The sequence below is a fragment of the Rhinatrema bivittatum genome, chromosome 18, assembly GCF_901001135.1.
Source record: "Rhinatrema bivittatum chromosome 18, aRhiBiv1.1, whole genome shotgun sequence".
Lineage (NCBI taxonomy): Eukaryota > Metazoa > Chordata > Amphibia > Gymnophiona > Rhinatrematidae > Rhinatrema > Rhinatrema bivittatum.
The window spans coordinates 38991166-39018022 of NC_042632.1; the positions used below are offsets into that span (position 1 = coordinate 38991166).

Below are 26857 nucleotides of genomic sequence, written 5' to 3' on the forward strand. Positions count from 1 at the left end.
TGTGCACCCCCTTGCGCACGGCGACCCCCGATTTTATAACTTGCGCACGCAAGTTATAAAATCGGGTGCACCTTTTAAAATCTACCCCATACTATTTCTACCTATTTTAAAAACATATGCAAGTATATTTTATAAATGAGAAAAAATTTTGATTTTCTTGCGTAAAACCCTATTTATGCACCAAGGTCAGTATATTTTAAAACATCTGTACCTAATTGTAATTACTAATTTGCCAAAACCTTTACTAGTTTACCCAGTCTTTCTCCAGGTCATCAAGACCCTCCTAGATCTTCACTCTGAACTCCCCACACCCAACCAAAAGTAAACAATCGATGAGTCCGATATTATTTGTGCAAATTAGTTGACAGATGTACACATGTAAGTCTCATAAAATAGCAGCTTATGCTGTGATGTGATATGGTGGGAAAGCAAATTCTGTGGCTCTGGAACATTAGGGAACCGGGACCCTATTTTTAATTAGCAGCTGGGATTTCATGTTCACTGTTTCTGCCTGTCATGACTAGTTGAAATCTGTTCAGGTGTAGAAAGCTTTACTAAATATAATCCCCTTTAAAAAAACCCAAAAAAAACACATTACAAACCACACCAGAATTGTTTGCACCCTTGTATTGCTCTCATCATATTGTACACATACGCCTCATCCTGCAATTTTTTGATCCCTGTCTGAATCCAGTCCAAGGGCTGCGTGATTACCTGACTTCCAGCCTTGGTATCTTGCTCCGGCCAGCATGGAGCACCCTGTCTTGTTTCCAGCAGCTGAAAAATAGCATATATGTGTGTGAGTAGCATGCAATCGTGTGCATGCTATTTTACAAACCTAGGAAGTACGTATCTATGTTCTGTTTCACATGCACATTTTACCAGCACAAAAAAGGGGACAGTCTAGGGATGTTCCAGGACGAGGTCAAGAGGTTACCTGCGAAAGTATCTATTTTATGAGAGATGTATATATACATATAAATTATCAAATATATTCATACAATTTTGCACCTGCTAATTGACTAACACAAGTGAAATGGGACTTGTTTGTTGTCTGCTGTTTTTGGCTGGGAGATCTGGGTGAACTAGAGAGGGTTCAGGGCAGTGGTCCCCAAACCTGTCCTGGAGGGCCACCAGCCAGTCGGGTTTTTGGGATATCCTCAATGAATATGCATGAGAGAAAATGTACATGTTATGGAGGCAGTGCATGCAAATTTTCTCTCATGCATATTCATTGAGGATATCCCAACAATCCCGACTGGCTGGTGGCCCTCCAGGACAGGTTTGGGGACCACTGGTTCAGGGTGACGTGCTAGAAAGTCTGGATGAACAGGAGATGGATTGGGTGAACTGGCAAACTGGTGACTTCATGTATGCTCGCATGCAGGGCCGGTGCAAGGGGATTAGTCACCCTAGGCAACTTGTGCCTTACAATGCCTCCCCCAGGTCGCGCCAACAACCCGCCCCCCCCCCCCTCCCCGGTCGCAGCCCAACTCCTTCCTCTCAGTTTTTTTGGCCACTGCTGCTCACGGCCCCACATGGCTCGCGCCCCCTAATGGTCGATGCCCTAGGCTCGGGCCTAGCTCACCTAGTGCTTCCACTGACCCTGCCTGCATGTATTTTGAAAATAGTACACATATACACTTTAAGGTTTTTACATGTACATATATTTTTAACGTATAATACACACGTATGTTTATAAAATATGTAGGAAAAATAAACGCTTTAATTTAATTGCAAATATTCATGCATATTGAACCATAGGCACATACTTTCAGAGCAGAACTATGTGTATTTTATAAACTGTTAAGCAACCCTCTGCACAATTTATAAAATAATAGGATAAATCTCTGCGTATCCACTTACACATGGAAAGCCTGTAACATGAATGTTTGAAAGTTAGGCTCTTTGGAAGTAATCTTCAAAAGGATTGCGTGCATAAATGGGCTTTTGAAAATTGCTTTTACATGTGTAAATCCTGTGAAATTACAATCAATTTTCAAAAGCACTTTTGAAAATGAATAAAATATATCCTTTTATGCGTGTAAATCCTTTTGAAAAGTACCTCCTTTGTGTTGCAGCTTCTCTTGATCAAAAAGAGGCACTGCCTTAAAGGAGAAATATATAGTTCTCTGCAGTGAAGTTCCAACTGTTCATATTCTGAGCCCCACTACACTTATTACCTGGCATGTAAAAATTTAACATCATAAATAAAGTGAACTTCCAAAAGTATTTTTAAGCATTTAGATTGTTAGTTCATCCTAAAGAAATAATCAAGATTTCCCCTTTTATTCCTGACTCTTATCTCGCTTCCAGGAATATTTCACAGGCCTAGAATTAAGGCAAAGCTTTAAACTGGGTATCGAGTGCTTGAGGCTTCCAAGACTATTCCTATAGGTAGGGCTTTAAATACATTGAAATATAGATGTCGTCATTGTGAAAAATCTGTGCTGATATCACCTTCAAATCTCTAAATTTGGAGTACAGCAGACACCTCTAAAGACAGATGTGGACATAAAAAATGCACATTTGTTTTTAAAACAAATGCAAGATGCAATATAGTTAGACAAATACAAAAGTACTGAGAAACAGCAAAAAAAAAAACAAAACCCCAGATAAGCTTGTATTTTCAGCATTAGGTAATGTTGCTTCTTTAATTTGCATGGCCAATAAATGGAAAAGCAGCTTGCTTCTTTATATGAAAGATGACCTCAATAGGTAAATATTCAAAAGAATTAGCAGGACAGATCTATGGGGTTGACAGCATCTATCTGCCCCTGCCCCTACTCCCCAGACTGGCTAAATTTTGTGCAGGCAAGTTGTTGGCCACATTATCTACCTGGAAAGAATGAGGCGAAGTTAGAGGCATTGTAGGGAGAGGTTATAATTTCTGGTTGCTGTGAATATCTGTCCTAAATTTACCCTGATAACTGTAAATGGATATATTCATCAGAACCTTTGCCCAGATAAGTGCCACTGAATTATCTGGGAAACGTTTTACTGCTCACTAGATCCCTGTGGTACTATTGATTCCACTCTCTATTCGTCATTGGCGGATGTATAAATGTTGATGCTTCTCTCCTCAGAGACATTGAGTCATAAGAGTGCCTCTGTTGTCCCTATCAAATTTGTAATTTTATTTTCTCTGTACAGTCAGCAGTCCCAGTGCAGATAACATATAACAGGTTTTTGAGTTATTTCCTGTCCCATTTTTGGCATAACTGAATCATGCATGTGTAAACCTATCTATGATTTATGCCACTGTGCAATTTGTTTTTTTACACCCATGTATGCGCATACTAAATTAATACATTTATTTTACAGGAAAAACATAACTTTTTTTCTAAATTCCCTCCCCCCACACTCTGGCAACTGAACAGTAACAAGGTATTCTATAAAAGTTGTAGCCTGGTTTTGGTTTTACCTACCTATAGTTGAGTATTGTAAACTCAAGCTTTAATTCTTCAGAAGGAAGTAATCTCTAAACATAGTCTTCCCTGATCCATTATTGCCACTTGTGTGATTTGAAATGTGGTGATGTGATGAAAAAAAAAGGGGGGGGGGGGGAATATGAGGGCAGTGGTTTTCAGTTTGAAAACTGGTAAAGACTGTAAGATAGTGAGAAAAGCTCTGTATGTACAGATGATGTAAGGAGAGGTAACGCCACTGACTCTGTACTACACCTTGCAGGTCATTGTTGAGATGCCACCTGCATTACTATTTCAGATTTATACACTACTGTCTTCAGGCAAGACTGAGCAGCTGACAACACGATTATTATAAACAAAATAACATATCTAAAATATTACAATTGAATGGGCAATAAAATATAATACTGCTACTATAATCCTTACTCAAACTCTCCTCTCTCTCTCTGTAGGGCAGGACAGGAATCCCTCCACTTACCTCCCACACACATTCAACAAAGGGCAATTCCACTTAATCTCAACAAGAGCCTGCTCCCAGATACACTTAGTTGCTCCCTTTGGTGGTGACACGCTGATGGACATCCGGCATCTTCAGTGATGTTCTCATGGGCTTCCTCTGATGACAGCAGGAGGTGCAAGGCTGTAGGCAAACACTAAAGCAGTTGGACCAGGATCAGGAATGCACTGGGGGGGGGGGAGTGGATTTCCCCCGCCCCTCCAGGAGCTCTCACTGGCATCCTTACAAGCTATTGGCTGTTGACATCTAAAGGCCACGTGTTTGTAAGGGCATTAGAGAAGATGGGAGCAGTTTGGAAGACAGCTACCAAATTGATACAGGGTCTGCCACACAAACCCTACACTTGGGGCATTTCCATTCCCATTGATGAAAAGCTTAATGCTAGAAAACTGGACATAATGGTAAAGGATTAAAACACAAACACTGCATTGCTAATCAAATTATCAGTACCAAGCAACTATTCTTTATTACGTATGGTGAGATAGAAGATCATCATCAATCAGAAACCATATCTGTTTATGCCTTCTCTCATGATCAATGCTCCTGTGCCAATTGTAAATTGTAACTGAACTGTAATTGTAAATCCAATTATAATTTTGATTATAATCTACCTTGCGACTATTTGTAGGGAAATGTGGAATATCAAATGTTTATAGATAAGACAATGTGGTGGAAATATACAATAGGATTTTAAATTTAATAATTCGCCTTTCCTAATCCAAGCTAAGGTAAATTACAGTCAGGTACAGTAGGTATTTCCCTGCCATTGGCTGATAAAAGAACTTGTAAGTACTTATTGATATGTTGGCTGTACTTAGAACACTGTATGAACTCCAGGAAGTGGCTCTCTTCCACACAATGCAGGTATTAAGATGAGCATTAGCGACAAATATGAGAGACTGAGATTGTGCCCAACATATCCAGGCTTATGAGTGAGGTTCAGGCCTGTCATGAGATGCTCAAAAGAAACCCATTTGGAGAGAAGTCCCCCAAGACACAGAGTTCAAAATGTGCTCTAGAAAAATAAAGAGAATGAGGATATATGATGAGCATTCAAATATCTGGCAGCCTTCTATAAGGTATAAGAAGTTAGCATTTTTCTTAAAGGCAAACTCAACTACAAGGGGGTTATGATAAGAAGCTGGAAGGAGAGGGGCTCGGAGAAAATGTGAGGCATGCATCTATACTGAAGGTTGGGAGCCCAGCCTCCCAACCTTCAGGAAGAGACTTAAGACCTGGCTATTTAAAAAAGCGTTCCCGGACACCGATTAATTCTATTCAGCCAGATCTACCACTTCCACATGTAAAAATGTTATTACTAATGTAAATACCTATACCTAATTCTCTCCCTTTTCTTCTCTTCTCCCAGTTCTATTACCTTGTTATTTGTAACTGCTTCCTTCTACACTAATAGGTTATTCAACTGTTCATTGTACACCCCTGTTATATGTAAACCGGCATGATGTGTTTGCAACATGAATGCCGGTATATAAAAATTTTAAATAAAATAAATACTGAGTGTGGCAAGGTGCCTGAAATTGCTTACCACCAGGAATGGGAACAACTTAAATAGTGACAGATACAGGGGTGGTGGTAAGGGCAAGGGAGGGAGATAACCAGAGATAGAGTAGAATCGTGGTAGTAATAACTAAGAAAAACTAGGTATACTGGTGGGCCAAAGAACTCCTAACTTCTGATGACTAGTGTGTTACTATGGTCATAAAGAGAGTGAGTAATGCTTTTTCTCTCCATTTTGTTCTAGCTGCATGAAAAAGCTGTATGCAGAGAAACTGCCAAATACCAGTATAATTATCCCATTCCACAATGAAGGCTGGTCCTCTCTCCTCCGCACAGTACACAGTATCCTGAATCGCTCTCCACCTGAACTCATTGCAGAGATTCTGTTAGTGGATGACTTCAGCAACAAAGGTACGCTGACATAGCCTCAGAGCACGCACCATGTGTATGTCCAGGTCAGGTTCTCCAATGCCAGACCACAGGATCGCCATTTAACCAGACCACATCAACCAAGCAAAGGGTGACGAAATTCTCAGAAAATCAGTTTGGTGACTGCCTGAACTCCTGTTAGTCATAATACTTTTGGGGTAGGGAGTAGAGGATGAAAAAAAATATCCCTTTGTTCATATCCACACCCTCCATTATGTTTTAAATTTCCTTCCCTTTGGGGGTCACTCTTCAACCAGATATTAAATATTCAAACTTAAAATGCATATGGGTGATAGCAGCTGATAACCTTTTACCACAAATATCAGAGTAATTGAGTGGCAGAGAAGAAGCAGCTTTCAGACACTTAATTTGCTTATTTCTTTTCTTAGCCGTGAAACGGAAATTAGAAATAGCCACTAGAATTTTAGTGGACGGTTTTTAAAGGGACTTAAGCTAGTTAAGTCATTACCTGGCTAGGTTGCTCGGGGTGAAAATTATTCTCCTCATAGAGCTCAAAATATAGGTAGGCTTTCACAGTGTACCGACTTTTAGCTGGTTTAGAAAGGCGTTCACAGGGGCTGGGGGGAGTTCACCACACAAGCACGACTGCATTTTCACATGTACACGCATTGTATTGTCCATTTGACTGCCCACGGAAAAAGCACAGATAAAACGCTTTTTGTGCCCATGTACCTTGTAGGCAATTTATTTACAGTACTCCATTTGAAACTTGTGGAATTGTTGCTCGATACTAAGCACTGGGAAGTGATTGTGATTACTGTAAAGTGATAATGATTATTATGCAGCAGAATGTTTAACCTTGGTGCAGAAAGTTCTTGTAACTGTTTTATTTAAGTAAGTTATTTGTTGGAGAGCATGCCATTGTTTCATGAAATATATCACCTTTCACCATGGGGTGAAGTTAAACCAATTTCTTCTTGTGGCATTACACAGGGAGCATTGAGATTTCAGTATGTTAATGTGATTAAAAATTACTTTTTTATGTTGATTTTTTTAAGAGGAAAAATTTGCTGACATGAGAATTTTTATTTGAGTGCCTAAAAGCAAAGGAATTAAACGTCAAGGCGGAGAGTAACTTTTATGATGCCATGACCCATGTTAATTTTAATAGATCTGAGAGTTGCTCTAAAACTACTATAATTTTTCTGCAGTATAATTTTAATTAACCTGGAGTTAAAGCTTCTTGGAGAATGCATTACAAAGCAGTTTGAGAGAATGCATTAAACATGCAGTTGAGAAATAAAAGGTGAAAGTGTCTTAAAATTGCATTCAGAAGAGGAAGTAACCAAGAAGAAACTGTTCAAATATATATCGAGAAATAATATTGGTGATGTCAACCAACTGATGAATATACTGACTTAGTGTAATTGAAAACTGGCAGTGTTTCATCTTTTGTGTTCCTCACATAGCTAAGATCAAAGGTATAGCATAGATGGAATTTGGAAGTAGCACGGTGCTGAATGTGTTTTGGTTTTTTTTTGAGTACTGCAAAAGATTGTTCCTCCGTGGTGGTGCAGTTATAAGATTAACCATTCCAGCCAGTCTGTTGTGAATGTGAAAAGGAGTTAAGAAAACTGGAACACTAGTACTTAAAGGGACTCATTAAGTTCTGTTTAATCAGAGGGACAGAGTAATCTGAAAACAATACAGAAACAGAAGAACAATTTAAGCTTCATGGCCTGGAACTGAAAAATCCACTCGTCTGTTCACCTGGTGCGTGTGAATATTTTTTTTCTCTGAGGACAAGCAGGGTGGCAGTCCTCACACATGGGTGACATCATCGGTTGGAGCCCGGAACCGGAATTTTGATCTCAAAAGGAAGAGTCCCTAAATTTTTTTTTTTTTCTGCAGAGCTGTATGATCATAGGAGCCATGTGTTCACTGTATTCAGCTTTGCTCTCTCCTCACAGTTTTTGTAAGTGATTTTTTTTCTAGATCTGCAGCTGTTTTTCTTTCCTTTCCCTTAAGGTAGTTTTATTTTATTTTCTCTTTTCCTCTTCTTTCCACTGTCTGCCAGCTGCGTGGTGGGCATCAGTCGCTATGCAGCCTAGCAAAGTCTAATACTATCCCTTATTAAATAGATACTGCACCTGCAGCTTAGTATCTGTGTCCTCCCTTTGCTCTGTCTCTTTTTGTACCTTTGTCAGGTGCTAGCAGGACTAACTGAATGTAGTCCATGGGAGATCTGTGTAGGCCACTGAGCCTGGGGACTTGCCTGAGTTCTACCTGGGAAGAAGTTCCATGTCATTTCGCTGATCAATCTGCATCGATGGAGATTCAGACAGTGAAGAGATTGAGGACCACACCTTTCCTGGGGGGAGGGGGGGAGAGCTCATCCTCCCCACATTCAAAGGAACTAGTCCCCATGAGCAGGAACTCTGGACGATGTAGCCTGCCCTCCTGCTTGCCTGTAATGGCAGTGCAGTCTACTTGAGAGAGATGGTGAGCAGGACCGAATCAGGGACCAGGACTGCCATTGAATGCCTATGGGTCACCCTGGATGCCGTCGAGGTATCTGGATGCACTCAATGCCATCAAGGTGTCTGAATGCCCTCGATGCTGTAAGGGCCTTCTATGCTGTAGGCATTGTCTGGATGCACCGGAGTCATCAAGCACCTTAGGCCTCAATGTGGCAGAGTAGTGGCACTGACCTTTAGTGTCGGGGACCAGAACTGCCATTGAGCACCATGGTCCCCTCAATGCCATCGGAGCCACCCCAGTACCATTGATCCCATCAAGGTGCGTGCTTGGCCCTCCCTTGATGCCGTCAAGGTATGTGGCCTTGATGCTGCAGCAGCCCTCTATGCAATCGAGGTGCGTGGCTTCAATGCTGTGGCTGCCCTTAAGTCCATCGCGGTGCATGGTCTCGATGCCATCTAAGTGCGGGGCCACCATGGAGACCATCGAGCGTGTTGGCCACCGATGCCATTTGTTGCCACTCTCGTAAACAAGATGTCATTCACGAAAAGAGACAACTTGAAATGTAAGTTACCCAGGCTGACCCCAGTAATCTGAGTAGACATACGAACTCTGGTGAAGGGTGCCAAAAATAACACAAACAATACTGGGGATAAAGGGCCTATACCAAAACTTTCTCCGTAACATCCATGAACCTTAACTCTAGCCCTTGGGGAGTCATATAACTTTTCTATCCATTGAAGAAAAAAGACCCAAAGTGCATTTTCCTTAAAGTCTTAAATAAAAAAGACCAGTGCACCATATCAAATGCTTTTCCCACATCAATGGATAGCAATACAGATGGAATTATGGTCATTATGGACCCACCCATCCTAGTACATACCTTGCTCATTCCTTGCATTAGGTAAAACGGGCAGGCTAGAATAATCTTTCATCAGAAATCTTATGACGAGGAGTTGTCCTTCAATAAGGGGTTTTTCATATTTTTAGCTAAGGGAAGTTATCTGCTATACACACAAGGAAAACCTGTAAATTAACCATGCATTCTGTACTCTTACAGTGGTTCTCTGATGAAAACAGTAACTGTGGTAAAAAGCAAGCCTCCAAATGATTGTTTTATGAGTTGACCTCAGTGGTTAACAGGGTGGCATTATCTAATAATGCCAGCTTGTTAGATTTAGCCTCAGACTTCATGCATTTTTCCTGTGCAGTAACAGATTGCATACATAATTATTAACTGGAAAATTGAGCAGGAATGCAGGAACAGAGTAACCTCCTGCAGACAACATGAGACCTGCATTAAGGCAGCAGTCTATTATAGCTGGAAACTCTTTCAACTAACTCAGAATTATATCAGTAGGTGCATATAATGCTACTGAGCAGTGTTATTCACTGTGTTCTGGAAAAACAGTCAATGATTTCTGTCATTCAAAAGTCACTGAGCAGCACCATTCGCACTTGCTGGCAGATTCAACCTGAATTACAAACCGACCAATTAGCCACAGCTTTCAGGTTGGTTGCTGTGAAGATGCTGCACTAGAAAGAGAACAAAATACGCAAACATGTTTTTTTCATTGCTTATGTCCTCACTTTGATCTTTTATTCTTCCTTCAAACAAGTGTACAGTGGTGCTTGTTAGCATTTTCTAATTGCTTAAGAACAGCATCTCAATTGATCGATAATAAAAGACCGGGCACTTGAACTTATGACTCACTCTTGAAATTCTCTACACATGTCCATGGCAGACTCATAACCTTACTAGGATATTCAGTGTTTGTGACCTTTGTAGTGAGGGAATTAGGATGCAGTAAAATATCTGTACCATGGATTTGCTTTATTCTGTATCTGCATTCAGAGCGCGTCTTTGGTTATCCAGAATGTCTGAGCAAGACACTATGGGGTCCTGTGTTCTAACAGTGCCCTCAGAAATGTGCACTAAATATTAGTAAACCTTTTGTAGAGTGCATATAAAAAAAAAAAGTGTTGTAAAGTAAAGATGTCCATAGGGCAATTATTAATACTAAGATCCTTTAAATTTTCCCAGAGCAGAGTTGTCAAAAGGGCTGGGTATCCTGGGTGAAACACCTGCTTACTCTTTTGGAGGCCAGACCTCCTCATAAGAGAAGATCTGGCCTCCAAAACTCCCCATACTCCCCAAACCCAATGCAAAAGAACCTCGCCTCCCCCAAGGACCCTTGCAAAAAGCCCTATGCCAAGCCAGCAGGAAAACAATTCTTTACCGCCTACTTGGTTCAGAGTTAAAGTCATTGCCAGATCATCACTAAATGCTAGACTGGTAAGAACTTTTCTGTGTGTTGTTTTCAGGAATTAATGGATACTGAGAGGAGGGTTGATGTGTATTCAATCTCTCGATGAGAGAGGAGTTGGTCAGGAAAGTGGGAGATGGATTGGTGGGATGTACTGTAAATTGTTGCCTTCTCATCCATGCTTGATCAGTCCAGACAAGTGGGATATGTCCTCCTGCCAGCAGATGGAGTCAGAGACAAAAGCTCAAAGCTGACTTTACTCCCCCTATAAAAGGTCTGGTGCTGTCTCAGCTCTTCAGTATTTGTCTCTGTCTCAGCAGATGTGCAGACATGTGGATTGGTGGTGCAACCACGGGTACACCGCTCCCGTGAAGATCTTAAGTCCAGATTCCAGGTGGGAGCATAGGCCAAGTCTTGGGCATGCCCTGGCAGTCGTACTGATCAATTGGCTTGCCCTCCTCTCCCCTTGGGAACTGACTCCATGGGGGTCTGAGTTCCTGCACCAAAGGCTCCCCAATAAATTTCTTTCACTTGGTTGGGCGCAACAGCAGGTGCTGCAGACCAGGTTCCTAGAGCATCAGCCCAGACAAGTGGTATTGATTTTCCTAGTAGGGTGGTCTCCCAGGGTAACAGGCTAGACAAAAGGGACTGACTTCCCAGGTAGATAGGACTCCCAGAAAAAAAAAACCCAGATAAGGGGTTCTGTTTCCCGGTATAGCAGGAGCCGAGAAAGAAGGATCACCGCAGGTCAGTCTCGGTGGTGCAGTTGGTTAGCTTGTGGTACATATCGAGCAGTACTGACTGTGGGTTATGCAGAGTTCAGACCTTATCTGAAGAATCATCGGATCAGATGGACATACTATCGTAAGAAAGACTTGGGTGGGTTTTCCCCAGCTCAAAGACCTGGACCCTGTGAGGGAGGGCAGTACCATGGTGCACAGGAAACGGGGCCAGTTCAAGGTGCTCCCTGCAAATATGTTTGTGTACTTGCTTTTGCTGCTCATCTGCCAATTAGCCAGCTTCAGTTAAGCAGCTGGACTCGGTAATTAATTGCTCAAATTCTTGCAAGCTGGCTCCTGTAAGAGAGAACAAGTACTATGGTGGGATTTTGGCCTTGCTGGTGCTGCTATACAGCCAGCTAACCCTGTAATCTGGCTTCAGGTAATTAGATGGACTCAATAATTGGCTGCACAATTTCTGGAGTGATCCCAGCTGGGAGTTGCACATCTGCAAGAGTTTGCAGGACTTGAACTCATTCAAGGAGTCCTCAAAGGCAGAATCGGGGGGGGCAGATCATCTGTTGAAAGCAGACTGAGGGCAATGAGGGAGCTTCTTTTGGAAGGGAGGAATGAAGGAGATTGTGGTCAGATATTCTTTGGGGGAAGGGGGATTCTACTTTTGAGGACTCCAGGGGTGGGGGGGCATTCAGCATGTTGGAGGGGGGGGGGGGGAAGGCCTAGGCCATGGCATTCCTCCAGTGATAAACTCACACGAAATTGGCAGGCTAACAGTTTGCTAAATTTAGCATGGTGATCACATGTGTCAAATTAGTTCCTGCTCGGAGTCCTAGAATCTATCATGCTAATGACTTATAAGATCATTAACATACTGTAGCTCTTTAGCATATAATTGAAAATGCTGACATATGAGCTAAATAGTGCAAATTTCCATGTGCGCTTTTAGTTCATAGGGTCCTATGAGGAAGGAAATTATTTTTATCTAACTGTTAATGATGTTTCTTAGACTTTTTATAACCTTAGCATCCGGTACACACATTGTTTCTTGGCCTTCTGATATTTAGAGAAGACTGTTCTGCAAGCACTGGCTGTGATTCCAGACTGAGCTCTGAAAGAACAGACTGCTTTGTTCAGAGGGAGACTTTGAACAGCTGAGGCAGCTGCAGTATAAGAATGAATGAATGAGCTCTTATAGAAAGCACATGGTTAGATAGCTACAGGGCAAGCTGGGTTATTGTGCAGAAACTCCCAACTCTGTCAGGGGAAAAAAAAAAAAAAAGCATTCTGCTGCTTTCAAGAATACATTTTTTTTTTCCCAGAAACTGGAATCTTCAACTTGCAAACATAAGACTATAAAAGTAATTCTTAAATAAGATTTTTTTGGGGGAATTATGTATAAAACTCAGATGGGTCCTTTTAGTAGCAAGTGTCGTTTTTGTTTCTGTAGTATCATTTCCCCTACACACAGCCAGCTCTGCAGGAGTTTGAAACCTTCCACACTGACTATATTCCAAAATGCTTAAAGAGCTGCTTGGAGCAAACCCATAGGTTGTGTAAGCCCTATAGCAACATTATTATTCAATCAAATTATAGATCTTTTCCATTTTAAAGATATTATGTATCACAAAATGCAATGTAGCTTATGCTGAAAATGCCATTTTTCAGCGTTATGGTCTCTAAATAACATACATTATGTCTTACTTCAGTGCAAGGTTATACAATGCCAAAATTTTACTGCTTGTTCTTCTTCATTGTGTATCCTTTGAACTGTAAATATGCCATTGGCATGCCTAATAGTGAGCAAGATGCTAATGTAGCTTGAGACTGTAACTTTCGTGCATGAGGCAGATCCTAGCTGTACTGTGAGAGGAGGAGGAGATGGTGGATCCAGACCCTGTGGAGTCCTGGCAAGGGGTGAGAGTTAGTTGCCATCTGTGTTGTTCTACACTTGAAGGAGGACAAGAACTCTGGACTTCTCTCTGCTTCAGACTTCCTCTCTCCACCTCTGCTCTTGTTTTTGAGAGGCCTTGGTTTGCTTCATTAACAAGGGTTTAGGCCACCGGCGGGAGCTTTCAGACAGCCATGTTGGGCGCACATATTATAATAGGTAGATTATATGCTGCTTACATCCAGGGATACAGGGTCTTTCCTCAGGTTTATCAGTTAATAACGGTTTATGGCAGCTTGGAATCTGTATACCCCTTTGGATCCTGCTAGGTACTTGTGACCTGGCTTGGCCACTGTTGGAAACAGGATACTGGACTTGATGGACCTCTGGTCTGTCCCAGTATGGCAAGCCTTATGTTTTTATGGACTTTTCCTCCAGGAACATTTTTAAATCCAACTTTGTTAACCGCCTTACCACAACCTTTGGCAGTGAATTCCAAAGCTTAATTGTGCATTGAGCAAAAAAAAACCCGTATTTTCTCAAACTTGTTTTAAATGTTACTTTAGTAACTTCATGGAATATACCCCAGTCTTTGATTTTTTTTTGAAAAGTAAACAATCAATTTGCATTTACCCATTCCACTCTAACTCATGATCATATCTCCCTCCCCCACCATCAGCAGCCATGTCTTCTCCAAGCTGAAGAGCCCTAACCTTTTTAGCTTTTCCTCATATAGGAACTGTTCCATCTCATTTTTGGTTGCCCTTCTTTGTACTTTTTTTAGTTCTACTATATCTTTTTTTTACATGCTGTGACCAGAATTACACAGAGTACTGTTGGTGCACTTGCACCATGGAGCAATACAGACATGATATTGTAAGCAAATTTAGGGGTGCAGGGATCTGTTTGATACAGGACACTTGCTAGCTGCCCTCCCACCTTACTAAGTCAGGAAAAGACAACATATATTCTCCTCAGAAATAGACTTTTATTTGTCAGATTTGGCAGCATATAGCATAGAAAATAACCACATTTCCTGTCTAACATCCTGGCCACTAAGCACCAGTTTTCCCTAAAGAAAGTTCTGTATCATAGGTGATTTCACACATGCCATAAACCTTAGCCTGCTTATTATATTAATACTGATGGAGATATCCCTCTGTTCACCTCTGAAGCAGGCTCCAGCTGGAGAGCTGGAAAATGTGGGCAGGCTTGCTTCCTGGGCTTTGTGTGGGCAGGAGGCCTCAGAAGGAGATTTGCTTCTGGGCTGCAGTCTGGGCTTGCTCTTGCCCCTCACCCTCTCAGACTCTGTGTCACTCTCTGCACCTGAGTGGACCCCGGGCCACACCCAGTCATCTCCCTCCTTGATAGCAGGGAGTGCTAGTCTGCTTCTGGCCCCCTTTAGACTGCAGGGGTGCCACGGCACAGGTTTTCGCTCTCAGGATCCACTCTCTGGGTTTTCTCCCAGGGTTTGTGCTTTTGGTTGGTGCTCACCTTTTCCTCCTTCAGGGAATCCTTCACTTCAGCCTCTCTCCAGGGAGTCCGTTGCTCTCTCTCCCTTCTTTGCCCCCCTGTCTTATACTTCCCAGCTGATGAATATGCATAACCATGCGGTGGGTGGAGGGTCTTTTGCTGCACTGCAGGTCGTTCCCCCCCCCCCCCCCATCCCCATTATTTCGGGAGCCGTCCTGCCAGATCTGTCTGCCAGTTTCAGCATTTTTCTCCGTCTCAGACTACTCCCCCCCCCCCCCCCCCCCCCAGGGTTTTTTTTCCTGATCTATGGACTCACCTTGGCTCACCCCTGACACTTGCTTAGGAGCTTAAGTTGTCTCTCTGTCTGCTTTGCTCCTGTTGACTCAGGAACATGCAAACAGGCAGATCTGATAAGATATCCTTCAGTGTAACAGGACAAAAGTTCTTCATTTTCCACTGAGATGGTGCAGTTTTAAAGTTCACCTGGGTAAAAGTCCTTCTCTTGCTGTGACGGTGCTCGGGGCCTATCAGTTTCTTGGCTCTTATGATTCATATTTGATTCAGTGGTAAACATGAGAAAACCTCCCTACAATATGACATTCTCCGTTTTATTCTCCATCCCTTTCCTAATTCCTAACACTCTTTGCTTTTTTGACCACTGCAGGACACTGAATTGAGGATTTTAAATGTATTGTCCACGATGATCCCTTTCCTGAGTGGTGACTCCTTATATGAAACCACCATTTGGATTATTTTTCCCTAGGTTTACCACTTTGTTCTTGTCCACAATAAATTTAATCCGTCATTTGAATGCCCATTCACCCAGTCCCTTTTAGTACTCCCTGATTTTCTTTTTCTACTGCATTTGATACAGTTGATCACTGTATATTTTGATGTAAATGGAAAGACATATATTGGGTTCTGTTCTGAAATGTTTTTTGTTCATTCTCAACAGAAAGACTTGAACACATGTCTGTGGTCCAGCACACAACACCTTTCATGCACATGGCGTCATGCAGCTGCATACACAAGCCCAAACCTATTAACTTTAATTAAACAAGAGTTGTAGGAATGTCTTTATCTCCTCCACCTCATGGTCTATATTCAGCCCTTGGGGGATGATATAAACTTCTGTGGCCTTAAGTTTCACGTCTGAATATTGGCATGCTGACTCTGAATCTGAATAAAGTGAATACATGGGTCCATAGTACCAGTTGATGTTATATCCTAAGACGACTGAGGATCTTTGGATGGGGAAATCACATATGATGTCCCCTTCCTCGATTGGCCCTAAATTATCCAAAATTACCTTCGTATTGAAAAACCAAGCACTTAACTTGAGATAATCTTGGACAAATCACTTACTATTGAAGTGCATGTCATTACACTGGTTAAAATTGCCATCTTCAAACTTAAGAAGATAAGGAAACTGCACTTGATCTTTGATAAAAAGATTTTGGCTTATATTTTACAAGTTGCAGTTATTTCGAGGTAGCTCCATCTAGAATGGATTCCCATTAAGGAGTATCCATAGTTTTACAGCTGGACTGGAATGCCGCAGCCTGTCTAGTGTAGCCTTCTGAGAACACATTAGCTTTTTTTGGGGGTTTTGCATTGGCTTCTTATACAGTTTAAAACAATTTAAATTCTAGGTGTTAAAAGGCACTGCAAGGCCTTGGCCCTGCATATTTAAGAAATTGTATTGTCCCTTTTAAATCAATCATGAAATCTTTTTATATATACCTTTTCCACAGGAGCTGAGGTTAACTGCTATGTTTTTGGTCTTGGGACTTTTCATGTCTGTGAAACAAACTTCCATGGGAAGCACGACTGGAAGAAAATTTAGTTTTTCAACACTTAGCTTAAAAAGAAAAACTGCTTCTTTATGCAGGCATTTTCAGATTGTTGTTACCCTAGCTGGTTCTTTGAAAGGTTTCTGTAGTGGGTGGTTTTTACTTTTGTTGTCTTACTTTTTTTTTATTGTTCATTGTTTTTAGAAATCTATATCACTGGTTTTGCATTTAACTTCTTAATTCTTGATCTTATATTGAGTTTCTACCTGAGATAATTTGATTTACTGTTTAGTTTTCATCATTTATTATTTTGTTATTGATTATTGTAGTATTCTATATGATGTTTTTGATACTTTGTGTGTTTTATTTTGTGCTGTATTTCAACTTGGGCTACTGGAAAATATGGAGGGAAAGGCTGTAACTTTGTTGCAGCTCAAGTTGAGGTTCTTCGTGTCCATTCTGAGTAGCCACACATCATCCATCCCTCCTTGAGGCAAAAAATAAAATGTCTTGTTAAATTCCATCTTATGGTTCTTGTTTTTTCATTTCTGGATTATAAATAATTGCTTAGACTTGGCAATGCCATAGATTTATAATTTTATGTTTAATTTCAACAGCTGTTTATTAATTCCAGTGATCAGAGTAAATTATTAAATTGTTTCCTATTCTGGCTGCCAGAGCCTTAATTGCTTTCCTCCAAGCTTCATGTTTTCAACCTTATTATTTATTTGTAGCATACCCTTTTATACATATATCTGTTTCATTCATTTCAAGACAGTAGGAGACAGAACATAATTGACTTTTTATTCTGTAATTTCAATAGTCAACCAAATAAAAAGATAAACATTTACAAACTGAAACAGGATTGAATGAAGACGGAGGCTAGAGAACTTTCAGTTCTCATCACTCCCAATGACTTAAAAATATCCTTACAAGTTCTGACCTGTAGTCATGTTTTCATTTAACTTTGACAAAATACAGTATTTCAACTATACAATCGGTTATTCTCAACACTTTTCTATTATTCCCACATCAGCCAGCAGAAATTTAAAACACAAACATTAACAGCAGCATCTATCTCTGAATCCACTCAGGGCACCATAGATCATTTGCCTCATAAAATGAATTAACTCACAAGACTAGTGAAATATATCATTTAACATGCCAACTCTCACATCCAGTAATAATAATATCCCAAAAGATAGCGGGAAAAACCTGAATCAAGAAAATAGTAAAAAATATTCCGCTATAAATGAAGGCTCTTATTGTACGTGAAGAGTGACCACCATATAGCGCCCTTGCAACTGGTGGCTTATATGTGTAAGCCTTTACGAGCGCTGGGGCTTTATAATCATAGGTCACTTCTTCTGTGCTCATATAAGAGTCTTTGTGATTAATATATTCCCCCTTTTTTTTTGTTAGTGGGGGCTGTATAGAGATGCACTTATCAATAAGATGTCAAAAATTCAGCTAAACTTGAATCTTCTGCACTTGTCTTTTAAATCACTAATCAATAGTGCAGCGATATTTAATTCTTCCTTTGTGTCTACTGACACTGCAATGTTTCGAAGTGGTTTATACTTCTTCTTCAGGGAACACAAAGCTGCTAGCTGCGAATGGATAAATCTGTGCAAGGACAGATAAATATAAAAGCCCTTTAATGATAGCTTCTAGCTTATCAAGACAACATGGCTGCGGGAAGAATTGGAACACTTACTGTTTGAAAAAATGTGGTCAATATGCCATCAGGAATAATTGTTCATTTCGCTGAAGTTATAAAACAAGCAGAACTGACAAACTTCCAATAAATGTAAAAATATTTGCGATGGAACTTTCTTATCACAGAGTATGTTACTTTTTGGTGCCACAAGCTACCTGTCAGCATTACTTCCCGAGATTGACAATGGACTTTAACAAAGACACCATTTTTAAAGGGAACCCCATCGACTGGGAAAATTGACAACCGGACATGACGGGGATAATCATACCAAATAAGGTGAATGATGTTTCATATGGCGGCCATTTTGGAAAAAGACCGCTAAAGATGCAATGATTGAACGGTGACAGTAACAAAATGCCTAATATGGGAAATGACGTAGTGTACGGCCATCTTGATTGCTGGGATTTACCTCAGCATTTAAATCAGAGAGTACCATTCAACTCTTTCATTTAATCCCGCAGGTTCTACTGACTTTAATCGAAAGATCCATTGATTCTCTTTATATTTAGTATTGCAGTTCTATCACCTCCACTTTTAGAAGGAGGAACATGATCAAGAATAATCCATTTGAGATCTTCAAATTTGAGTAAATTCTATGCAGTGTTGTACTGTAGGAGCTTTTTTGTCTGTTATTAATGTGGCTTCAATGTTCCGTTAAACAAGTCTGTATTTTGCTTTTTGTGCATCTAATGTAGACATTACAGAAAGAGTGCCTTCTGTTACCCAATGCTGCTCATCCATGCCGGCATGAATGATACTGCTAGGTACCACACAAATCATATCAAGTGACTTCATGGCTCTAGGAGAGAGGGTAAAGTAGATAGGTGCACAGGTAATATTCTTGTCCATCTTCCCAGTCAAAGATAAAGGCCCAGGTAGGGAAGCTTTCATTCTGGAGATGAATGAATGGCTGCATGGATGATGTCAATGAGCATTTTGGCTTTCTGAAACATGGGATGAATTTTCAAAGACTGTTGAACACAAATAGAGTCCACCTGTCGAAGAAGGGGCACAGCATCTTCTAACAGATTGGCAAACCTAATGAGGAGGGCTTTAAAATAGGTTTGTTGGGGGATGGGTAAACAAAACCCTTAGATAAGTAAAACAAATACTAAAAGCAATGGGGGAGGGGAAAAGGGCAACATCTGGAAAGCTGTGTATACTAATACTTGTAATATGGGAAATAAAGTCATGGATCTAGAGGCAGACATGGAAGAAGATGACCTGGATGTAGTGTCTATCACAAAGAAATGGTACACCCAAAACCATAACTGGGATATAGTTATACTAGGCTTCATTCTATTAAGGATGGAGGTAAGAAGAGAGAAGGTGTGACACTAGATATAAAAATTATTAAAGCAATGAATTGCAGGGCTTATGAGGTAAGGAGGCAAGAACTGTGGGTTAATCTGGAAAGAAGGAATGGAGCATCTGCTTTTATTGGTGTAATTTATACAGACTTCTATCACAGTCCGAAGAAATGGATAGAGAGGTAATAGAGGATATACACAAAATTGCTATGAAAGAGGAGGTGCTATTGCTAAGAGATTTCAATCTGCCAGATGTTGATTGGGACATCCCAGTTGTGGTGTCTTCTAGAAGCAGGGAGACCAGGATTCTCTGCAAGGAGAGCTCTTCTATCAATTGGTAACTGAAATCACATGGGAGGGGGCAGTACTGAACTGGTACTTACTAATGGGGCCAGTGTTTCTGATATTGTGAATGATCTGGGATCCAGTGATCACCAGATGGTGTGGTTCAATATTAGAGTGCAGAAGATGAAGGTTCATTCAAAGGTGAGGGTCCTAGATTTCATGGAAATGAACTTTTGTTAAAATGTGAGAGTACCTGAAGGAGTTAACTGGATGGGAAAATCTAGGAGAAGTAGAAAAGCAGTGGGCAAAAGTAAAAGGAGGTATTATAAAAGGCAAGAGGGGAAAAAGTGGCTGAAAAGGTAAGGGAAAAAAAGGTTAGTGTTCACATTCTACAAAAAATTTAGAGAGGAAAATGGGTGACATTTAAGAAGAAGCACAAAAGTGGCATTGTGAGACTAAGGTGAAGGGAAGGAATATGTGGAGGCCGATGAGGAATAAACAAAATTTTTTAACAAATATTTCTGTTCAGTGTTCACTGTGGAAGAACCAGGAATAGAACCACATAAAATGAACACAAATGAGATTAGAAGTGAGGAAAATATCAATCTTCAGAAAAATGTGTTCATGAAGAGTTAACTAAACAAAGTAGATAAAGCAGTGGGGCTAGATGGGATACATCCAAGGGTATCAAGGGAATTTAGAGAAGTTCTGGCAGCTTCAGTGGCCGACCTTTACAGTGCTTCTTAACGGTCAAGAGTAGTTCTGGAGGACTAGATGGGAAGATGTGATTCCTATTCATAAATTTGGAAGTGAGGAGGCTAGGGACTGCTGACCAGTTAGTCTGACCTCTGTGGTGAGCAAATTAATGGAATCCCTGCTAAAAGAGAGGATGGTGCGGTTTGTTATCCAATGGATTGCAAAATCCAAGGCAGTACGGTTTTACCAGTGGTAGATCTTGTTGATGAATCTGTTCAATTTCTTTGATTAGATGACCAGAGAGTTGGATCAGAGGGATAGCATTTAGATGTAGTTTAGTTTCATTTCAGTAAGCCTTTGACACGGTTCAGCATAGGAGACTTATTGAACATGTTTAGTATGGGCCCTAAAGTGATTGACTGGGTTAGAAACTGGTTGAGTGGGAGGCAACAGAGTAGTGGTAAATGGAGTTCACTCCAAGGAGGAGGGGACATTACTAGCGTGTTTTTTTTATTTTTTTTTTTTTTTGCAGGGATCAGTTCTTGAACTGGTTCTTTAATATTTTTGTAAGGTGAAGATTGGGCTCCCCAAGCATCTCTTCCCAGTTTCAATTAACAATCTTTCTCCCTTCTCCTCTTGGACCCCCATCTCTGCCAGGAGCAGGATCTTAACTCACCTGTCCCTTCAGCTCCAGCACTGCTTCCCACAGACAGGCAGCACAGGAAGGGTAAACTAAGCTTTATGAAAAAAAGGATGAAAGAATCTATTAATCAGAAAACAATTTACAACAAAGGTTGGGAGGCTGCTGCTTTTATTATGTTAAAAGGTTAAAAATAATGATTAAAACTGATATAAACTTTTTTTTTTTGTATCAAGGAGGGGTGTGTGTGTAGGGGGATGTTCGATGATGCTCCATGAGGAGGTGACAGCACATTTTTGTGGTCTTGTCTACTCTTTTTCAAATCCTTTTTAGTTTGTGCCTGTGCGTTACCATTCTAATGGTTAAATAGTTCTTCCTAATGTCTAACCTAAAATTTCTCTTGCTGTAATTGAAGTCTATTACTTCTTCTTACCTAAGTGGAGAGGGAACAATTGCAATTCTCATTGTCTGCCTTCCTTTATGTGCTTGAAAGCTGTTATCAAGTCACCATTCAAATCTTTTCAGGCTAAATAACTCAGTTCCTTCAACCTATAAGAACATAAGAAATTGCCATGCTGGGTCAAACCAAGGGTCCATCAAGCCCAGCATCCTGTTTACAACAGAGGCCAAACCAGGCCACAAGAACCTGGCAATTACCCAAACACTAAGAAGATCCCATGCTACCGATGCAATTAATAGCAGTGGCTATTCCCTAAGTAAAAAACTTGATTAATAGCTGTTAATGGACTTCTCCTCCAAGAACTTATCCAAACCTTTTTTGAAGCCAGCTACACTAACTCACTAACCACATCCTCTGGCAACAAATTCCAGAGCTTTATTGTGCATTGAGTGAAAAAGAATTTTCTCCAATTAGTCTTAAATGTGCTACTTGCTAACTTCATGGAATGCCCCCTAATCCTTCTATTATTCGAAAGTGTAAATAACAGATTCACATCTACTTGTTCAAGACCTCTCATAATCTTAAAGATCTCTATCATATCCCCCCTCAGCCATCTATTCTCCAAGCTGAACAGCGCTAACCTCTTCAGCCTTTCCTCATAGGGGAGCTGTTCCACCCCCTTTATCATTTTGGTAGCCCTTCTCTGTACCTTCTCCATCGCAACTATATCTTTTTTTGAGATGCAGCGACCAGAATTGTACACAGTATTCAAGGTGTGGTCTCACCATGGAGTGATATAGAGGCATTATGACATTTTCCGTTTTATTAACCATTCCTTTCCTAATAATTCCTAACATTGTGTTTGCTTTTTTGACTGCCGCAGCACACTGAGCCGTCGATCTCAAAGTATTATCCACTATGATGCCTAGATCTTTTTCCTGGGTGGTAGCTCCTAATATGGAACCTAACATCGTGTAACTACAGCAAGGGTTATTTTTCCCTATATGCAACACCTTGCACTTGTCCACATTAAATTTCATCTGCCATTTGGATGCCCAATCTTCCAGTCTTCCAAGGTCCTCCTGTAATGCATCACAATCCGCTTGTGATTTAACTACTCTGAATAATTTTGTATCATCCACAAATTTGATAACCTCACTCGTCGTATTCTTTTCCAGATCATTTATATCTTCATAGATCATTTTATTTAGGTCTCATGATTTTTGTTGCTTTCCTTTTAGACTTTGTCCAATTTCTTCCTCTCCTTCCTGAAGTTTAGGGCCCAAAATTGGACACCCAACTCTTATCAGTGACTTTACCAATGGTGAGTAGTGGGAGAATAGCTTTGTGGCTTACATGTAGTATTCCTGTTAAGGCATGCCAGTATAGTGTTGTCTTTCTTTGTAAGTACTACATTGCTGACTAATGTTCAGCATATGGTCTACCATAACAGCTAGTTTTTCTGCAGTAGCACTACTTAGCCAATCTGTATTTTACATTTGCACATTAAATTATTCATTCTTATTTATTTATTTAGGGCTTTTTTTTATACCGACATTCATGATACCAATCATATCATATCGGTTTACAAGAAACAATGGTGCAAATACATTAACATCAACATGTGTAATTCTTATGTGTAATACCTTGTATTTGTTCTTGTGCAGAATTCTTGTAGCTGGAGAAAATTACAATCTTATTAAATGGTAGCACCTTTACTAAATCGATGTCTAAAGCAGTGTTTCCCAACCCAATCTGTCTGGTTTTCAGGATTGGTACAGTGAGACTGAGCTTATGCACATTTACTCGTAGATAATTTTTATGGAGATCCTAGAAACTATACTAGTTAGGTGTGCCTTCAGGACACAGTTGTTGACTCAAAAGCTTTCACACTACAACAGGGTTGGCAACATTTTATGGCAAAGTGTCAAAAAAAACCCTTGCAATTCCTTTCACTTGCTGTAGTGCCAAAGAATAATCTGTATGTTTTAATCTCCTCTACTTTCCATTTTCATAGGACTGAGGTATTCGTCCTCTTGCCTCACAACACAGTCAACTCATGGTATTACAGTACTTACTATAAGGCACTGACTGAAGTCTTTTATCTTAAATTGTTACACATGGGAACCAACTTATGACCAATCATTTGGACAATGGTGGTAAAGCCACTTGACTCTGCATAGTCTTCTAGTATTGCAGTGTAGCCTACTAGGAGTGCATTCATTGCAGAAGATGACTAGTTAAGTGGCACTGAGAGGGTTAAACATTTTTATCTGCTCCGTCCCTCCCTTAAAAGAGCTGCTGGTAGCTAAACTATTAAATTGGTTTAGTTTCATATGCTACTTCAGCAGTATTTGTGTACATGAAAGTCTTAATACTCTAAAAGCTGTACAGTTTGACTTCACTATGTGCCCTATGCTTACTTTTGAAGAATGCAAATTATATACTAGAACATTTGGAAAATTATAGCATTATGAATATGGTAAAAGAAAAAATAGAGCAAAAAAGCTCAATAAAGACAGTTTGATGTTCACAATGTCCATAACATATTATAGATCAAAACATCGGAATCAACTCATAGCATCTCCACAAATGTAATCCATAAGTACATAACATCAAGCCCAGTCTCTTGTTTCCAACAGTGGCCAAGTCAGGTCACAAGTACCTAGTAGAATCCCAAGGGGTGGATAGATTCCAGACTGCTGATCCTAGGGATAAGAAGTTGATTTCTGCAACTCCACTTTAATAATGGACTTTTCCTCCAGGAACTTGTTCAAACCTTTTTTAAATGCAGCTACATTAATAGCTTTCACCACATTCTCTAGCAATGAATTCCTGAACTTAATTATGCGTTACTTTTTTTTTTTAACTTATTTTCTCTTATTAATTTTAAATGTATTAGTAACCTCATTGTGTGTCCCTTAGCCTTTGTACTCTTTGAAAGAGTAAACAACTGATTAGTTTACTCATCCCACTCCACTCACGGTTTTATAGACCTCTTATCTTCTCTAGTTAGTCCTAACCTCTTTAGCCTTTCCTCATGGGGGAATCGTTCCATCCCCTTTATCTTTTTGATTGCCCTTCTCTGTACCCTTTCTAATTCTGCTATATCTTGAGATGTGGTGTCCAGAACTGCACACAATACTCAAGATGAGGTAGCACCATGGAGCAACAGAGGCATTATGATATTCTCTGTTTTATTCTTCATTCCTTGCCTAATAATTCCCAGCATTCTATTTGCTTTCTTGGCTTCTGCTGCTGCACACTGAGCAGAACATTTCAATGTATTATCAACAATGACGCCTAGATCCTTTTCCTGAATGGTGACTCCTCATGTGGAACCTTGCATTAAGTAGCTATAATTTGGGTTATCCAGTTTCTCAGTTTTGACAGGTTCTCTTGCAATTTCTCACAATCCTCTTGTGATTTAACAACTTTGAATAACTTTGTCATCGGCAAACCTGATCACCTCACCCAATCTGTTTTCATCAAATAGTAGAAAGGAGAAACACTCATCTAAGTAAAAAACACTGAACGAGCCAATCACAAAATAAGTTATAAAATTATAATTGTACTGAATGCTGTGTTCTGTGCTACTGGGGAAGTAATTTTTCTTTTAATTTTTAACTGTTGTAAACAATGATGGATCTATTTTTTTAAATAATTTACATCCTCATGGCTTAATTCTAGAGACTGAATGGTCTGATTTTTTTTTTTTTTTTTGACACATTCCTTTCAAGATTTTTTTCAGTGCTTGTTGGTGGTATGCAGTGACATTCAATGAGGGATTCTGTCCCTCCCCCCCCCCCCCCACACACACACCCCCTCCCTTTCCCTCACATCCCCCTTTCATAATCACCTTCCCTTCACTCTCCCTTGTCTCCCTGGCACTATCATTTTCCCTCTACTCCTCTTCCTCCTCCACCTCCTATTCCTTTTTGGCTTAATCACTCTCTGCCCTTTCTCACTCCCCCTCCCCCCAATAGCCCTTTCCTGACATTTTTCCCTTGCAACATTGGTTCCACATCAATCCCGATTTTCCCCCCCCCCCCCCCCCACCTCACCTTTTATGGCTCTCCCAAGCCACGGTGGCTGTAGCAGCAGCAATAGTAAAGAAATCAGTGTTGGGCTGCAGCTTGATATGTTCTTACAGGCCCTCGTGTGCTCTGCCCCCTTCTCATGCATGGACCTCCTGTCACCAAGGAAACCTGTGCAAGGGATGGGCTGCTGCAGGTTCTGCTTGATCTCACACACTGGCTCTATTTATTTATTTATTTTAAAACATTTGTTGCCTGCCCTTCCTACATTCAGGGTGGGGTACAAAGAACATACACATTATTTAAAGTACATAAACAGATAGAACAAATTTAAAAAATGAATAAATAAAAATTAAAAAATACATTAATTAAAAATTAATAAACCGAATGATGGTATACAAAACACAATAAATAAACAAATAAATACAAAAGAGGTAATAAAATAAAATGGCAAAACAGTATATTGTTGACATAAAAGCATAAGTTTTAATTAGGGCCACGCGACAGCATTGACATATCAAGTTGAATAGGATTTCTGACATAAGTATGTTTTTAGTGCCTTTTTGAAAAATGTGGACTCTAATTGTTCTGACTTCAGGAGGGAGGGAGTTCCAAAATAAAGGGCCAGCAATTGGAAAGGCTCGTTCCCTGGTCTCTTCGAGGTGTGCTACTCTAGGGAAGGGAACATCAAGCAGGCTCTGGTTCACTGATCTCAGGGCTCTTGTTGGAGTTTGTATCTTCAAAATGGCTGTGACCCAAGGAGATTTAATGTTATACAGGAGATTGTGGATAATGACTGCTAGCTTATATTGGATTTTGATAGTAACCAATGAACGGGGGCAAGGCTGGTGAAAAGTCTTGCTGCTGAATTTTGAATTATTTGGAGCGGATGGAGTATGTAACCTGGGCGACCAAGGAAAAGTGAATTTCAATAGTCAAGGCTAGAAAAGAGCAATGATTGTAAAACTGTATGAAAGTCATTCAGGTCAAGTAATGGCTTCAAAGTAAAGGTCTGGCTTTTTCTTTATCTTTTATTTGGATTTATTGATTGCTCATATCCTAGGCAATGTACTTAATCACAATCACATCATTTACATAAAATCAGTAGTCATAGACAGTACCCATCTTAGTTTGGGTCTCCATGAATTTTTACTTTGAAAGTTGATGTTACAGACTAGGAAGGGTATAGATTTGAAGTGTTATTAAATGTTCTATGCGTTGTTTTTATTGGGGGGTGACTTTTAATGTTTATGTATATGGTTACATTGAATGTAAATTTT

The 26857-nt window shown here is 40.2% G+C and overlaps 1 protein-coding gene across 1 annotated transcript in view; it reads left to right on the forward strand.

Annotated features, from left to right (window-relative positions):
* GALNT10 (polypeptide N-acetylgalactosaminyltransferase 10) overlaps window positions 1–26857 on the forward strand; it is a 206915-nt gene that overhangs the window by 93533 nt on the left and 86525 nt on the right. The window contains exon 4 of the mRNA XM_029583336.1: window positions 5708–5874. Within this exon, the coding sequence (XP_029439196.1) occupies window positions 5708–5874 (167 nt within the window). The remainder of the gene's footprint in view (window positions 1–5707; window positions 5875–26857) is intronic.